Source organism: Lycorma delicatula, chromosome 1 (genome assembly GCF_047948215.1).
Source record: "Lycorma delicatula isolate Av1 chromosome 1, ASM4794821v1, whole genome shotgun sequence".
Classification (NCBI taxonomy): Eukaryota; Metazoa; Arthropoda; class Insecta; order Hemiptera; family Fulgoridae; genus Lycorma; species Lycorma delicatula.
In genome coordinates, this window is record NC_134455.1 from 61794935 (window position 1) to 61814219 (window position 19285).

The following is a 19285-nucleotide window of genomic DNA, read 5'->3' on the forward strand; positions in this document are numbered from 1 at the left end:
CTCTTCAATCTATTCCTATTTTTTCCCCTCTTGAACTATGAATATTACAAATGCAAGAAACCAATTCCAACTGCAAGGTGATAATACTGAAGAGAAACTGATACAAACATTAAAAATGCTGAATTTCAAAATAATTTTATTAACCAAGAAATATGTCTAGAAGCAGTAGACAAACCTACATAATTTAACTGCTTACTTGTTCAGTAAAAAGATGCCACAAAATGAGTAGCAAGCAAAAATAACTTCTATACCTTCAGCATATTTTTATTGTTTTATCTAGGTCCTTGAGTCCTAAACAACTACACTCAAGATTATAAATTAAAAATATATAATACTCGACTAACATACTGCTTCTGGAAAATAGGAAGTGCTACTGCCAGTATTTGTTCCAGACATAAGTCAGTATTTTGAAAATGAAAGTTTGTTGGAGATCCAGGATTTATTGGTATTTCTCCTAGAAGGTCACTTCAGAAACTTCCTAGAAATTATGGACTAACTTTAATAGTGTCAAACTTGTTGACATTTCATCAATTCTGAAATCATATTATGCATTTATTACAACAATCAACCAGTTTAATCAAAATGACAAGACTCTTTTAAATAAAGATGATTTTTAACAAATAAGTATATAGTTCAGTTCACCGGGTACAAAATAAGAGAATTTGTTCATACTGGAAGGCATGTGAACCCACATACCTGTCATGAGTAACCATCCATTAAATAAAAACCTCAATTTAGAGCTCTATATCTTGAAGAATTACAGACAGTAGTTTACTCAGGCAATGAAATCTGAGCAAATCAAGAAATTATCATATACTTTATAACATTAGTATGGTCTAGTGAATATTACTGTTAGAAGGAGCAAACAGCAAACTTGTTAACAGAAGTGTTAGAATATTTTTTTTTGGGATCACATAATTTTTTGTTGCTTGTGTACCCTCAGTACTATTTTGTGAATAAAAACTATTCCAAGATCTGCCATGAAGGGAAACCATGGAAAACATTTATCAGAGTGCAGCATAACAGAATATATGATTAATTAAAATAAAAAATACATATTATGTCCATATTAATTATTTAAAATATAGTCAAATGAAATAATGTTAAGGTAAATTCATGAAGATAGTAAATATAAAAAATAACTCCGAAGTGATTTACAATTCTAAGCGTGTTAATGGAAATTAAAGGTTTCTAAAATTTCTTAATTAGTACTACTTAAAAAATTCATGGATGGCAAACTGTTTCTGTAAAAGGAAATCTTCTAATTGTATTTTAAATAAATTGGTGAGATGCCTTTCTCATAAGTCATAGTACTGTTCGAGTTACACAATTACAGTTCTGTTTCTCAACTGAAAATAAATATTTAGAATGACATTACCATAATTCAGGAAACAACACCACACTAAAAAAGGTTTGAACTAGTATAAATTTGTTTAAGCATGAAATACAATAAATTTGAAAATACTGTAAATTTTATAAATACAATAAATCATTAATTATTATACTTGTAAATACAATAAATTTTGTAAGAATACTTGGTTGACGCACAGTAAAAAGTTCATTATGCTTGTCTATCGGTATATGTTGATGTTGGTGAGCAAAAGTATAGATATTCACTTTTCAATGATAATGACATTCAGTCTTCAATCAATCATATGTGTGTGTTTGGTGCCGCAACAATGCAGTTTCCTTACCTGCATCTAAAATATCCCCTTTCCAGCGAGTGCAAAAACCACACTTACAAAATTCTAGACTTACTAACATGGAATTCATTTTTCAAATTTCTAAGTTTGAAAAATGCAAACTTACGTTCCTAAAAATTCAAATTTTAGAAGTGTTTTTTAAAATCTATTACAAAATTATAGATTTTTTTTCATTTGTAAGAAACTAATCCTATTTATATGAGATGAGAAACAGGGGAAAAAATATAAAAAAAAATAATTATTTTAATATTAACTTGTCCACCTATAATAATTAACCTAGTAGTATTTGAACATTACTGCCCCTGAAGAAGATTGTTTGGCTGGAAATTATTTATTTAAAGGGTCTATTTTATTGTGATAAAATCAAATAAGGTATGCATAATCAATGCAATGTAAAGTAATCGAGTAATGTCAGTAATATTCCCCAGCAAAATTATAAAAACTGTACATTTAACAGTAAATTTGTATGTTTTAATTCTCAATATAAATTTTGAAACTGCAATGTAATGTAGAAGTTCATTCCTAAGGATATTTTATAATCAAAATTTTTAGTCTCATTCTATGTCACTCCAGGACTACTAATTTAATACACAAGGATTATTTTGGAGGTAGCAAATAGAAAATTCTCAATCTCTCAATTATTTGAGTCACTGTATCTATAAGCTATTTTAATTAGACTGATAGATTTATACAATTTTTATTTTCATGTATTTATTTATACATAACAAAGATGACACTCTAATAATTCTACCATACTGTGTAATGGACGATGAAGCCTGGACTTAGAACAATTTACAAAAATCGGTGAACATTTACAAAAATTCATTCATGGTTAATTTTAAAATTTGTTCACATCTGAATTTAATCATTTACAGTATACTTCAATAATCATTCAGCACTTTAAATGCAATTTTTAACATTTAAAAACCGACAAAGGGAGAATTTCTGTAAATCTTTTTGATATGTCCACGTAGTTTTTGATTTTCTTGTGTAAATTCACCTTTTCAGAGATTCTAAAAAAAAGTATTGTTTCTATTCCTGAAACAACACTGTTATTAAAAGAACTATCTATGATGTTTATATGTTTCCTCCTATCTCACTATTATAATTCTTTATCTTATATTCTAAATTTTTTTTTTTAGTTTCTTACCTTAATTTACAGTTTATTAAAGATGTCTAAGCACTCCCTGGATGAAAATCTGGTTTTTGAGATTAGTATTGCAGGATACTACAAAATGTATAGATACTTTACTTTTCCTTCCAAATCATTTAATAAAGCATTTTACTATCACTAATGTAGAAGTAGAAGCCATTATTAAGAAGCCCAATGAATATTTTTCAAACAGATATAACAGGTTTGACTACTAATTCTAATTGTTACTAAAAATTGCAGCACAGACCAACCATACAATGTCAAGAAACACACAAACATAAAAAAAGTAAATATTAAAAATGTAAACTGAAATTTATTTCATCAAAATTATTACTTTTTTTAATATTATAAACAATTAAAAAAATTTTTAAATGTCGATTCAGTGCCTTCAGTGTTTCTGCCGTCGGACAAACTCTCACCGGCATCATTCTACCGAACGACTTGTTAAAGAAGATGAACCACTGAATATAAAAATAGGATGGAAAAAGACTATGGAGGTAGAAGAATTCTGTTATTTGGCAAGTCAGAATTACTAAAGATGGACAAAGTAGGAGCGATATAAAATTCTGAATAGTACAGATGAAACGAGCTTTCCGTCAGAAATATAATTTCCTTATATCAAAAATTAATTTAAACGTCAGGAAAACATTCTTGAAAGTATATGTTTGGAGCATAGCTTTATATGGAAGTGAAACTTCAATGATTGGAGTACCTGAGAAGAAAAGATTAGCTATTAAAATGTGGTGCTACAGAAAAATGTTAAAAATCAGATGGGAGGATGAAGTGACAAATAAAAAAGTGTTGTGGCAAACTGATGAAGAAAGAAACATTTGGAAAAATATAGTTAAAAGAAGAGACAGACTTATAGGCCACATCTTAAGGCATCCTGGAATAGTTACTTTGATATTGGAGGGACAGGTAGATGGGAAAAATTGTGCAGACAGGCAATGTTTGGAATATGTAAAACGTATTATTGAAGTTAAAACGTAGAATGAAGGAGGTACAGCAAAATGTAACGACTAGCACTAGATAGGGAATCTTGGATAGCTGCATCAAACCAGTAAAATGACTGAAGACAAAAAAGGAAAAGAAAAAAAGAGTGATATATGAAGTTTCAATTAAAATGTTTATAAACATACCTTTACTATGATAAAACTAAAACTGAAAATAACATAACTTATTTCAACAGAATAACTTAAAATCAATTTAACAAATTGGTAAAATAATTTAATAACATTAACGTTGATATCAATGATATCAAATTTATTCTAAAATGCGTCAGATCCTAGAATGCACGGCATTGCAAAATCAAGGGCGTTTTCAAAAATTGTTAAACAGATATCCAAGAAAGTTAATGCTAAATGAAAATGCTGCAATATCTAATTTTTATTGCCATTTTTTATTTTTTGCAATTAAATTTTTTGAGATATAAAGATTTTTTGATGAACAATAAAAAGGCAAAATCCCCCACAAAGTCACATGGTGCTTTATATAGTTAGTTCTGCATTATTGATAGATCAATGAATTCTGAAATCAATAAGCTTGAATTTAATATATACCTGCTTACTTCTCAACTATGATATTATGCAATTTGTTATCTTTTTCTCATATTATCTTCTTATAATGAGGGGCCACACATTCTAAAAGTTTAATAGTGACCCTACATTTGTACCCGTACCACTCAGTGCTATTTATGATACTTAAAAATAATTCTTTAAATCTATCAGCAGTATACTTGTGCACATTTTAATGTACTATTAAATGACTTGCTAATAAATTCTGTGGATTTCATATTATGCCATTAATGTCCTGAAAATTAAAAATAACAGCTTAAAATCCCTTAATAAGGTAATTTACTAAGCCATGAAATAAATTTACAAAACTTTGACCTTAGAAAGATAATTTTAATATTTAGACCCACCTATTAGAAAATACCAACAGACAGTCTTTTACTTTTTGATGTAGATTACTCGCTCATTCATGAAAATTGAAACAAGCTTTGAATTTTTTGCTGCAAGAATGAGTAAAAAAAAAAAAGGGAAAAATGTATAAAATATAATAAATATTATACTATCAAAAACAAACTTAATGTACTCCAAAAATTTATTAAAAATAGACAATCAACCATATCCATATTTAACCATATCATTTATAAAGACAATTGGCATTAATATATGTTGGTACGTCCTTCCAGTACTTTTACATCAACAGTGAGCATGACACAATAGAAAAGTGTTCCAAATTTAAGCCAAAAGAAGGGCATACAAGTCTGTATTTCATAGATTCATATTAATTCTTGAAGTTTTCAAATACTTACAGTAGCTTTGATTCACAAATTACAATCAGGTGTATTCCTTATACATGATAAGTGAAGCATCCTTGTATTTCAAGGCCAGTATATGATACATACAGAACCCAGCAAAATGGTGGCTGGGACAGTATTAACTATCTATTAGAATTAAAATACAACTATTATGCTAGGCTTTAAACTATCTATTTCCTGAACTTAATCATAAACTCTGACTCTGAACTAATAGTTCACTTGTAACAGAAAGAAGTTACGCCATTTTAGTCAGCACTATCAGCTGACAAGAATAAGAAAATAAACATGCTAGACCATAAGCGATACATAAAGGCCCAATCTCACTGAATTTACTAATAAAATTAACTGACTTAACATTTACAGTATTTAAAAAAAAAATTATAACAGTAACAGCTAAGAACAGCAATTAATATGAGTTTTTGATTTGCTGTTTGAAACTGTTTTTAAGCTTATTTTCCAAATAACCTTATATATTATCTAAACAGCATTTAGTCAAAGTAAATCTGAACAAGGTCTATGAAAGCTAATCTCTACAATGGTAATTAAAAAATCTTATTCATAAATCAAAATATAGAGGAAAATGCCACAAAAAATCACCTTTTTTAAAGCTGTCTGAACGATAAATATCTCTAAGTTCTTTCATTAATCTATCTGTAGCCTGAACAGAACCAGATACTGATCCTTTCAAGTAATCTTGCCGTTGGTTCTGCCTTAACCGTTTTAAAGTTGCCAAATGTTCAAGGTCCATTTCTTCAGCCTAAAATATTTAAAAAAAATTAGCAGTCCTCATTTACAAGAATAACAATACCAAAACACACTCATCCCTATGTTCTTAATTTATTGTGTGCAATGAGTGATCTTTGAAATTATTCATAATTTCAATGTTTTATAATCTTTAAATTATTATGAAACTTTCCAGTAGAAATAAACGTATATACAAGGCATATTCATAAAGTAGGGGCGCCATTTGGTTATTAAAAAAAATTACTCGTGAGAAAAGGTTTTTACTTTCAGTTTTAGTGGACTACATATCTACTTCACTTTTCCACATGATCGCCAGTCAGTTCTAAGCACTTTTCATAACGCTGCACCAGTTTCTTTAACCCCTCTGCATAGAAGTTCACTGCCTGGGAACTGAACCAGTTGACAACGGTAGTCTTGAGTTCCTTGCCATTTTCAAAAAGTTGTCCACCACGACACTTTTTCAAATGCAATAAGATGAAGTAGTTGCTAGGTGCAAGGTCAGGACTATATGGAGGGCAGTCAGTCAAAAACTTCCCAACGAAACTCTTGAATCTTCTTCTTGGTTTTAAGGCAGTGGTGTGAGGACACGTGTTGTTGTGAAGGAGAATTACACCGGATGACAGTATCTCGAGTCATCAATTTTGGATCACACATCTCAGTTTGGTGAGTGTTTTGCAGTACACATCAGCTGTAATTGTTGATCCACGTTCCATGAAATCAACCAAAACAATGCCCTTTTCATCCCAAAAAATAGTATGTTTAAACTTTTTTGGTTTTTGGAAACTTGAATGGCGCAACTGCATTGACTTGTTTTGATTCTGAAAAAGTATATACTATATTCAGATGTATCACAAAATTCTCCCGGGACTTTCATAACCTATTATATACTTGTGAAAATAATGAAATAAGTTAATATAAACATATTTTCTAAAATGCTTTATTTGCAAGTTACAGCTAAATGAGGTCATAGTGAAATTTTTAAGATGTTAATTAGGGGGCCGAATTAGTGATTTCTAATGGTTTTTTAAATAAAAATCAAACAAAATAGGTCCCACAACCGAATTTATAGTAGTTTTTGAGAAATCTAGAGTGATAAGCAATAAATTAGGATTAAAAAACCCATTTTTTTTATGTTTGATGTATAATAAGCTTGTTAAATGAATAATAAACACCTGAAACTTTTAAAAAAACTTGTAGAGAATTTAATTTTGAACAAAATGGTGTAAGATAAAGTAGAATAAAATTTAGAAAATCTGAATTCCATTTAGAAACAGTACATTACAACAAGTGTCAAAAAAGTTTTTATTTAATGTAAACAAAAAAGAAATACTTTTTTGGTGATGTGAAAGATTTTTAAAAACAAAATTTACCATTAGAAAATGAAAAAAAAACTGGAAATTACACAACAATTTAAAATTAAAATAAATAACAGGTCAAAAAAAATTGGAAAAGATAAAAATAGGTGAATGTATTTTTTATGCTGAAACTTAAAATAAAATAAAATGTTCTTCATCACCCTCAGATTTTTAGTTACAACCCTTTAAAATATTGAGAAACTTTTTAAATAATAATAATAATAAAAAATAATAATAATGCCCTGAGGTAGATAATCCCCACTTCCGGAACACAATATCTACGTTCCACGTCCAGGGCGGCAACAGCTGTACCCACGTACAATACATGCAGATGGCTAACGGGGTTCCGAGTGTTGTTCTCAGACATGCTATTGTTCGGCCGAATTACATCTACAGGCCGAGCTTAAGGACTGGGTTTCGCGGCCACTTGCAGGTACGACATTTTTTAACGATTAAGGACATGGATTGATACCACCATTAGAGCTGGCGATGTGGCGGTCACGGTCGAAGTTATTTGCAGGTATAACGGAGGCCTTTCGCTGTCCACATGCCCCCCGTGATGGCAAGCATGTAGTTAAGGTGCCCATGTTTTTCGGGGCATGGGAGCCCTGAAAAACTCTGTGTATAAGGGCCTGGAGTCAGTGCAGAGACTGCGCATCCGCTCTCTGCCATGACATATGCCGGTTCCACCGGAGTACCGAAATGGGCCTCCAGGGTTGGTAGCCCTGGAGTGAGGGTGTACGCCAGCGGCTAGCCTTACTACAGAACGGATCAAAGATCATTCAAACTGATCAAAAACCAAACGTGGCAGAGGGTTCACGTAAACACCCTCGTTTAGAACCGGCATGAGGCGAAACGGAGAAAAAGTGGAGAATCAAGAAAGATTGAAATTGAGGATAGAAAAAGCTTATAAAAAGCTTTTTTCAAGTGTAGTAATGTACCTAAACCCAAATACTTGGTCATTACAAAGGAGGATGGAAATTTCTCGAGGGTGAGTCCTTTTCTCATTGCTCGGGAAATAACTAAATGCGCTGGAGGCCCTGTTAAGGAAATAAGAAAAACCTTTACTGGACTTCATGTGGAGACCATGAATGATGCTCAGTCTCAGAAGATCCTAGGGCTCCAAAAGATAGGAGATTTTTCTGTACGCGTCGTTCCCCACAGAACGCTCAACACTTCAAGGGATGTTGTGGTCTGTCGGGATCTTCTAAACTGCACGGAGCAGGAAATCATCAAAGAATTAGCACCACAGGGAGTATTAGAATGTCGGAGGTTAAACATGAGAAGGAATGGAGAAGTCCTACCTTCGGCCTCTCATGTTCTAACTTTTAACCGACTGACTTTTAATTTTTAATTAACGAGGTATGATATATGTCGGCGAGATCAACCGCCAAATGTAAGAGTTAGAGGTGGAGTAGCCATATTAACATCGACCAGAGCTACCACCGAAGCGTTTGTTCTAAATACAAACCTACAAGCGGTCGCCATTAGAATGAAGCGTCCGCTTTAAATCACTGTCTGCAGCATATAATTACCGAATTTTGATTGGAAGGAGGATGACATAGCGCGATTAATTTCTGAGCTTCCCCCACCTATGTTACTGGTGGGTGATTTTAATGCTCATAATTCTCTTTGGGGATTGGATCGAGTAGATCCCCGCGGAAGAGAATTGGAAAGATTCCTGATGAATTCCGAACTTATTCTTTTAAACGACGGGTCAGGAACCTTTTTCAATGCCAGAAATAGATCGACGTCCTGTATAGATCTTGTTCTTATTAGCGGATCGATAGCACCGAGGTACACGTTCCATGTTTTAGACGATTTGCATTGAAGCGATCATTGCCCGGTGCAAATTGTAACTGATGTTACAAGAAAAACATTCCCCATCTCTAAAAGATGGTTGTTTGATAAGGCAGATTGGACGAGCTTCACAGCTAGAACGATACTCCCTGAAACAACTGGAATTATCGGAGACGATGTCGACGCTATAACTAATGCGATACTTGAGTCAGCATCGAGATACATTTCCAAAACATCTGGGAAACTTAAGAAGAACCCCGTTCCATGGTGGAACGATGAAATTAGTGAAGCTATTATAAGAAAGAAAAGAGCGTATAGCGCCTTTAAAAAACGTCCTACCACAGAGAATCTTATTGCCTTTAAAAAATACAGGGCGTACGCAAAACTTCTTACGATAGATTCAAAGAAACGATCCTGGCAGCAATACGTGTCATCCATTGACAGAAGTACTACTGCAGCAGACTTTTGGAGGAAAGTGATGGCGATTTTTGGGCGTAAAAACTTTGCTCCCATAACTAGTTTTTAAGATGAAGATGAAATTGACACTCCAAGCGAGATCGCAGAGTTATTATCCAATCACTTGGAGAAGGCCAGCAAAACGGCTTACTACGAAGAAGATTTCGGTCGAAAAAAGAAGAACTTGAAGGTCTACTAAATTTCAGAACTTAGTATAATTACTCATATAATGTACCATTTAAAATGGAAGAATTCGTGAAAGCGTTGGAGAAAGCAGGCAACACAGCTGCTGGTCAGGATGAAATCCATTATAATATGATCAGGCAGCTGAATACCACTGCAAAACGCAGATAATTAGAACTCTATAATCAAATATGGCGGGATGGAATGTACCCGCAACAGTGGAAAAAAGCACATGTTGTTCCAGTACCGAGGAAAAAAAATATTTAACAGATCCCAATAGCTATCGTCCTATTTCCTTGACGTGCGATATGGTAAAAATACTCGAAGAAATGATTAATAATCGACTCATTTGGGTTTTAGAAAAAGAAAACCTGATATCACCATATCAAGCAGGTTTTCGGCAATGCCATTCTACCACCGATCAAATGATCAACTTAGAGAACATTATACATAACAGCTTTATTACAAGGAAACATTGTGTCGGAGTCTTCTTTGATCTTCAGAAGGTTTTCGATATAACCTGGCGACATGGAGTAATGCTCCAGATACATGAATGGGGCATTCGTGGCAATCTGTCAGTATTGCTCAGCAACTATATGAATGACCGAACCTTCCAAGTACGTGTCAACAATGAATATTCATCTGAAAGAATGTTGAAAAATGGCATACCACAAGGTTCACCGCTGAGCGGTACCTTGATTATGATCGCCATTAATAAATTGATATTAGCCATTCCAGTAGAAATCCGCAAAAGCGTCTATGTTGATGATTTGGCAATTGTGTATGCCAGCAACAAGACTGCTATGGTGAAATACAAATTGCAAGGGCTATTGACGCCTTAAACGAAGTTGCGAGGAATAATGGATTTCAATTTTCAAAAAAACGTGCTGTGTACACTTCTGTAGGAAGAGAATTCCTCACGAAAGTCCTACGTTGAGAATTGGCAATGATCCAATACAATATAAAGACAATGTGAGATTTTTGGAACTAGTATTGGATAAATCCCTTAAGTGGGGATTACCATATACAGGACGAATGATAGATGCAAAAAAGCCCTAAACATTATAAAATGTTTATCAAACATTAATTGGGGCTCAGATAAAGAAATTTTATTGAGATTGTATAAGGCATTGGTTCAATTAAAACTAGACTACGGATGCATTGTATATTCATCCGCTAGCAAGTGGCATTTAAGAAAGTTAGACGTAGTTCATAATAGCGGAATAAGACATGCGACAGGCACTTTCCGCACAAGTCCGGCGGCTAATCTGATGTCCGAAGCCGGAATAATGTCACTACATTATAGGAGGGGGATGCTTTTGTCAAGATATGCAGCAAACGTATGGGCTTTTCCTGCTCATATAAATAACAAACTTTTTACGAATCATCCTATGGCTGCATTATACAAACATCATGCTACCTATTCCAGACAAGCCGGAATTAGGTACCACGAATTAAGAAGAAAACACGAAATTGCTATTCCTGAGACACTAGCAATTTCCACGAGAGAAATGCCGCCATGGCTCTTGCCGGCGGTAAATACAAGGTTGGATCTCTCTCAGGGAGAAATAAAAAAGAAGCCAGCAGTGATCATCCAACAGGAATTTTTGGCAACCGTCAGTAGTTACGAAGAACATATTAGAATTTATACTGATGGTTCTAAAACCGAACATGGTGTTGGATGCTCCATATATGTAAATGGAGAAGCCCATTTTTGGAAACTGCCAGATATGGCCAGCGTCTACACGGCAGAACTTATTGCCATTCAGCAAGCTCTTCGCTACACAGAACATTATTGCGAAGAGAGAAAGCTAATATGTTCCGATTCTCTAAGTGCACTTGTTGCAATTCGGAACAAAAACATTAAGGATGTCCTAATTGCAAACATCCTGTCCATTTTATATGTTCTAAACCAACAAGGACAGCGATGCATATTTGTATGGACTCCAGGGCATGCTGGTATTACAGGTGATGAAAGCACAGACAAAGCTGCCACAAAGGCAACAGTCTGCGATGATTTGGGTTGCATTTCCTGTAAGAGTGGCAGATGTTAAAAACTGTCTAACTAACATAGTAAGAAACAAGTGGAATACTGACTGGAGGAGTTTAAATATAAAATTAAACTCAGTGAAAACTTCTCCATATTAATGGAAAAGCGACGTTAAGTTGACTCGCCGTGAACAAGTAGCTGTGACCAGACTTTAACAAATTCATATTTGTTAACCGAAGAGAGACCAAGGTGCTGTGTTTGTAATAAAACACTTACAATTAAGCATCTAATAGAAGAGTGTACAATATATGAGGACCTCAAAAAGAGGTTCTGTCTAAAAAATGACATTACTGCTGATATGGATAATGGAAATGAAGAAAAGATAGTTGCTTATTTACACGCCAGTAAAAGTGAAAAATTTTAAAGCTGTGTTAAACAGTCTCTAAGAGGTAGTTTCATTTATATATGGGAGTCTTGAAGCTTGGCACGTATAGTGATGGTAGGTAGCCCTCTTGCCTAGGCCAACCTGGCTCGTCTGCATTCAAGAGCAGTGAGTCGGAGTGTGTCCAATGATGGCATGGGGGACCCTCAAGGGTGGACTGAGGGCGCAAGGCTATGGGTGGGCGCAATACATGCCTGCAGCCTGTTTATATGGGGAGTCAACTGCCACAGCATCCTGGTGCGACTAATATACTGCTTAACGGCGGTTCTGGTCGCCCCGAGGGTGCTAAATTAACAAATAAACGAGATAAGTAGGAAAAGATAAATGGTATGGTATTGACTTTCTTTGAGAATTTTATCTCAAATTTTAATATTGGGGCCCTTTACACCCCATAATTGTTGTTAGTGTCTTAATGTTTTTGTGTAGTTTGTGCTTTTAAATAAAATGTAAAGGCCCTTTACATATGACGATCCTGATGGTGATACTAATTTCTTTTAAAGAATGTGACGAGGGCTAATGACCCTAGCAGAACGGCAGGGCGGCAACAGCTGTACTTATGTACAATACTTATAGCTGGCTAATGGAGCTCCAAGTAAATTCCTCGGATATATTACTCTTTTTGACCTGTTTCCATCTCCAGGTCACCAGATGGATGGGACTTTTCGGCTACCTGCAGGATATGAACAATTAAATGATTAGGAAGTAGACATATACACCATATTTAGAGCTGACGGTGTGGTGGCCAGGGTCAATGTTATTGCAGGTGTAACGGAGACCCTTCCGTTGTCCACATGCCCCCTGTGATGGCAAGCATGTAGCAATGGTGCCCATGTATGTCCGTGCAAGGGAATTCTGAAAGCTTCGGTGAGTAGGAGCCTGGAGTTAGTGCAGAAATTGCGCATCCGCTCTCTCCCAGGACATATGCCGGTTCCACCGGAGTACCGGATCGGACCTCCAAGGTTAGTAGCCCTGGAGTGGGGTGTACCCCGGTGGCTAGCCTTGCTACAGAAGGGATTAAAACAATGAACATACTTGAACAAACAAACGTGGCAGAGGGTGCACGTAAACACCCTCATTTAGAAACCTCCAATTCACCACAAGTGAAGAGGAAAAAAGTAAGGAATCTGATAAGATAAATAAAGATTCTGATAGAATCAGTAAAGACTTAAAGAAAAGTTTATTTGGCTATAACGTACCTAAGCCAAGATTTTTAATTATTACAAAGGAGAATGGAAACTTTCAAAAAGTTAGTCCATTCTTAATCGCTAGAGAGATTACTACTTGTGCTGGTGGTCCTGTTAAAGAAATCCGAAAGACTTTTAATGGATTGCATGTTGAAACTATCAACGATATGCAAAGCCAGAAAGTCCAGGTGTTGAAGAAGATCGGTGAATTTTGGTTTCTGTCCAACCGCATAGCACACTTAACTCATCCAGAGGAGTTGTTGTTTGTCGCGATCTTCAAAATTGTACAAGAAATGTCGAGTCAGGGAGTGACTCAGTGTCGCAGACTAACCATGCGAAGAAATGGTGAAGTTCTACCTGCGGCCTCGCATGTTTTAACATTTAACAGGCCGAACCTTTCTGAAAAGGTGCGAGCTGGCATCCATCGGCTTGATGTACGGGCATTCGTTCCGCAGCCTATGCGATGTTTCAAGTGTCAACATTTTGGACACACTGCAGCTAGATGTGAAGCGCAGGAAATTTGCATATGTGGAATGAAGATACATGAGGGTGATCCATGTAAAGACCCTCCAATCTGTATTAATTGTAAAGGGCACCATAATTGCTTATCAAGGAACTGCCCAGTATATAAAACGGAAACGGCCATTCAGGAAGTTATAACGCTTCAAAAGGTTAGTTATCCTGAAGCAAAGAAAATTGTTAGTCAACGTACACCTCGACCATCGACCACTTATGCTGAAGCAGCTGCTGCCCCTCCTTCATCAAAAATTAACGTGGAGCAGTTGCTTAATACAATGGCGCCAAGTCTTGCAACAATGATAGAAAAAATCATTGATGCAAAGATAGAGTCGACTCATCGCACAGAACCATCTAAACATGAGAAGGCTCAATCCCAGACTGACATCGTTGATAAAACAAATGTACCAGCGCAGCATAAAAAACTAGCAAAACCTGCGATCATAACACCACCACTTAAAGTAATAAATAAAAATCTTGATTTGTCTGGAAAAGAGGAAAAGATCACTTCATCGTCTAGTCACAAGCCTAAGGAAATTGTGATAAGAAAATCTGAGTCTACCGAAATGGAGGTGCAAGTCATTATTGAGAAAGCACCAGACACAGATGATATAAAAACTGCAACAATGGAGCCTCCAAAAGCTCAAAGAACAGCTTCGGTGAGAGCATCTATTTCAGCTGGACCCAGCACAGCATTAGAGATAGAATCCAGCTCATCAGCCACGGAAAGTGTGTCGCTTGCTAGTTTCTATAGCAACGATGCTAACAGCACCAACGAAACTTTCATCACCTGATGTAAGCCGGCGAACGTTTTTGGCATCAGAAAGAGAAGAAGATGCCATGTCCGAGGCCTCAGACACATTGTCATCGGAAGTTGAGGCCATTCGCAGAATGGAAAAACGGTGCAAGAAAGGATGGCCGAAAGGAAAGCCTAGGCGGTAAACTTTTTTGGTTTCAAAAGTTATCAAAATGTGAAATTATAAACCTTTTTTTTTGAAGTGGGAAGGGGCTAATGACCAAAGTAGTCGATGCCCCTTAAAAAAAAATACCCTACCTTCATTTGGCAGACATTTACGTTTATCTTAATTTTTTTTTTCTTATTTTCCTTTTGTGTTCAGTGAAGTCTTTTCTTTTTATCATCCAGCAGTAGAGTCACTCATCATAGATTCATCCCATCTGCCTTATCAACATTGTTCCATATGCGATATATGTTGGTGGAACCTTTCACCTTGTTTGTCTCTGATGTCACCCGAGTTTAAAGGGAAAAAGTCCAAATGAAAATGTAAAAAATGAATCTTCAATGACATTCTGCAGCCTAAATTTTTTTAGTTCACTAGGAGTTCATTTATAAGCTGATCATGGTTTTCAGCTTTTTGTTCCCAAGAAAATCAGTAAAGACATATTTGAACGACTTTCATGGTGCTAGTTCTTTAGGATTCATTTAGCTTTTTTTTTGGGGGGGAGGCAGGTTTTTGTGGGTGAAAAACGCTTTGGATCATCACCTGGAATTAAATTTTATAACAGAAAAAAAATTTGATTCTGTATGCTGTCAAATATATTTTCACGAATTAATTTTTCTTAGTTGTGGCTCAATGAATAAGATCGATGATCTTTCTAAGATGATCAATTTCTCGCATTTGATGATTTGGAGGACACTTAAACAACTCTTTTAATTTGGCTTCTCTTAATTGCGAGAAAACTTCGACTAAATATTTCACGAATTAATTTTCCTATTTGTGGCCCAATGAATATTCCCTCTTTTAATTTGGCTTCACTTAATTGCGAGAAAATCTCAAATAAATATTTAAAGCCGTCACCACCTTTATCTTTATCTAATACTTTTATAAAATTCATCAGACCTAGTTTTATGTGAGTAGGTGGTAAAATAATGCTATCTGCTTCGACAAGGGGAATATTGACAACATTTCCCTTTCCTGTGGTAAACTGATTTCTTTTTGGCCAGTCTTTAACTGTGTAGTGTTTATCTGTAGTCTCATTATTCCACTAACACAACAAACACACATATATTTTGTAAAGCCACTCTGGAGACTGAGAGGAAGCCCTATCACTTTCAGGTCAGCAATGATTCACCATGAGTGCTCATCATACTTACTAGCTTTTAAAGTTTTTGACATACTTTCAAATGTTTCTTTCATTCCTACAGCATATGCTACCAGTATAGAAGAAAATCAAGTTATGCAACAATACTGCCTTACGTCTGTTTGATGAGTCTATAAATTTATAAACAACAACCATGAATAACATATATATAAACATCAACCATGAATAACATACTCAATATCCAGTTCAGACATTAGCCCCTTAACATCATGGCAGGAACAAATAAAAAGATCTCTTCTAAAGTATTTCAGTCAATTTTCATTTTAATTTCTATATACTGGAATTTTAATATCCTTGTTTAATAAATTCCATTCTTTAAGACATGAACATAGGAGTTCTGCTTGTATGATGAGGTGAGGTTCAGTATTTGATTCTTCTGGAATGTAATTAATATCTATTGAAGCTGAGGATTCATCAGTTGAGCCTTCTGCGGAATTAAAAATTTCTTTCCAAGAAATTGGAGCAATCAGATTCGGTAAATCTATGCCATGAAATGCCTGTCTCATAGCTGAACGAACATTTGGGTACGCAATACTGCTTTTATTGTTTGAATTGTAACAAGTAACAATTGTTAAGCAAAATTAGCAGTCATCATAATGGTCAGTAGGCTCTTGCCAAATAATAGGTACGCCAAAATGCAAATGCTTTTTTTTCCTTTTAACCACTGGGTTAGATTAACATAGCACTTGATGCATGCTACATGTGGAGCACAGGATTTATCTTGGTCCCCCAAGGGACAGTCAAAATAATGTTTGTAAGCAGTTTTCAGCAGATTTGATACTTGTTTTTGTTGACTTTTTGTGGTGAATTCTCCACAAACAAAAAAAATTTGCTCCACAAACAAAACAAATTTGGAGAATTTTTACAAGCCTGATTTTTATTCATTGTAGAATTCAAAATGTTTTAATGAAAGTAAACTTAAACATTACAGAAATACTTAATTAAAAAATAATTAAGTTTTAAGTTATAAATACTTAATTATTTAAAATACGCTATAAAATTATTTTACCATGGAGTGCAATAAAGCACTGTGCAAAACATGAGCGCGAGCACATGTACACAAACACACCTTGTAACAAATCTTGATGTTCAATAAAATAATACCAAAAGTTGTTCTGTAATAAAAATCTTTCACTAAATTTATGGTATTACTTGTAAAACAATCTTTATAGTATGTGTATGATAAAAACACTAACACAACTAAAGAACACAGCAAGTAATATCAACAGCTGAACTCATACTGAAGAAAATTTCATGTTGAATTACTCATTACTTGATTTACTGACATGTCAACATTACATTACTTGACTTAGTATACACATCTGGCTTAACATGAAATAACATAATCAACTGTTATGTATCAAATATAGGTCTACAGCATGCATCACAATATAAATCACATGTGAATAAGCAAAGATACAGACATAATAACTTATTTGTATTGTTTGTTCTATAAATGAGGGAACAAATATATTTTAAGGGTTGTAACTTAAGAACGTTATGTAAAGGATTGATTTGTAATATATATCAGACTCAGCATATATAATACTATTTAGAACCTACTTCCTTTTCAGTTCCAAATTTTATGTTGACCAGTATAATTAAAAATTACATAGATAGCAATTTTTTTATTAATAACAGAAATACAATAAATTATTTGAAAAAATTATAATTTCAAAGTTGGCAAAAAATAAAAACAGCTGATCAAAAATGCGCAATTACTGTATTACTGTTTAAATCATTCTGTAAGGTACATTAAATATATTGGGAACTGCAAACTGTGCTATCTTTAGTGAAAGTTTTCTGTGAATTTGTTTCAATGTGATAGGTTTGCCATTGAAGTAATGCTGTACTTATTTACAACAGAGGATATGCTGATATGGTATTCTTTTTAGGTGTGCAATGGTAATGCTACAGCAGCTGCAGTAGAATATGAAATATGTTTTCCGAATCGTAGGATTCCAGATCCCAAAACAGTTAGTGCATAATATTAATTTTTGGCAAAATTCGGAAAACAGGTTCACTATGCAGTATTCTTATCAGCTATGAATGATCTTTCCAACATGACGATGTTATTGATCAAATTATTATCGATGCAGTTCGACGTAGTTCAGGCATCAGTTCACGATGTCTTTCTAAGATGATTAGAGTTTCACATTTGACGATTTGGAGGATACATAAACAAAACAAGTTTTATTCTTATCATAAACAGCCAGTTCACCATCTACACCCAGGGGATAGTCTGCTTCACTTGAGTTCTGCAACTAGTGAAATACAAATCTACAACTTTACATGTTTTGTTTACAGACAAGGCAAATTTTGCTTGAGATGGCATCAACAACTTATGCAATGGGCATAAACGGGGAGGCATAAATCCTCTTGAAATGGTGGAAGGCAATTTTAAACACAGATTTAGCATCAATCAGTTGTTTGGACAATTCATATTACCTGGTCACTTAAATGCCGAGGTCTGCTAGCACTTTCTTCAAGAAAAATTGCTGCAGCTGCTTACAGATCTTCCTCTAGTACTGTGATGTAAAGTATACTTACACCATAATGGCACACCTGCCCCACATCTCTTGTGTTGTTTCCAGTTACTTAAATAATCATTTCCCTGAGAAATGTATCAGCCATGAAGGGCCGGCCACATTTCTGGCCACCTGATCACCTGATCTAACAACATTTTAGACTTCTGTGTTTGGATATAGATGAAGAATATTGTATATAAAACAAAATTCATTCTCATGAGGAATTAACTGAATACATTTTAGATGCAGCTGAAGAAGGACAGCCCTGAACAACTGAAGCAGTACAGAAGCATGCCAGGAAATGTGTTGAAAATGGTGGGTTCATTTTTGAACATTTAGTATAAACAGTTACATATAATACCACTTTGGTCTAGTGTACTGTTTCTAAATAAAATTCAAAATTTTCTAACTTTTCATACACCATTTTGTTCAAAATCAAATTCTCTACCAGTTTTGTTCATAAGTTTTATAGGTGTATTATCCATTTAACAAAGTTATTATACGTCAAACATAAAAAAAAGGGATTTTTACCTGAATTAATTAGTTTTCATCCCAGATTTCTTACAAACTACTGCTGATATGGTTCTGGGACCTATTTTATTTTATTTCTCAGTTTTAAAACCATAAGAAATCACTAATTCTGCCCCTTAAAAGTGTTTCACCACAGTAGCTGAAATCAGAGCGAAATTTTTCACTGATCATGAGTGGTAACTATTTTTATACGAACTTTTTCCATTATTATCAAAAGTAAAATAGGTTATAAAAGTCACAGGAGAACTTCATAATA

At 34.5% G+C, this 19285-nt stretch overlaps 1 protein-coding gene across 5 annotated transcripts in view; it reads right to left on the reverse strand.

Annotated features, from left to right (window-relative positions):
- LOC142318880 (ubiquitin-conjugating enzyme E2 Q2) overlaps window positions 1-19285 on the reverse strand; it is a 117898-nt gene that overhangs the window by 54065 nt on the left and 44548 nt on the right. For all 5 annotated transcript variants that reach the window (XR_012755064.1, XR_012755068.1, XR_012755070.1 and 2 more), the window contains exon 4: window positions 5777-5936. Coding sequence is in view for 2 of the 5 variants with exons in the window: in XM_075355489.1 (XP_075211604.1) it covers window positions 5777-5936 (160 nt within the window). In the remaining 3 variants the exon portion in view is untranslated. The remainder of the gene's footprint in view (window positions 1-5776; window positions 5937-19285) is intronic.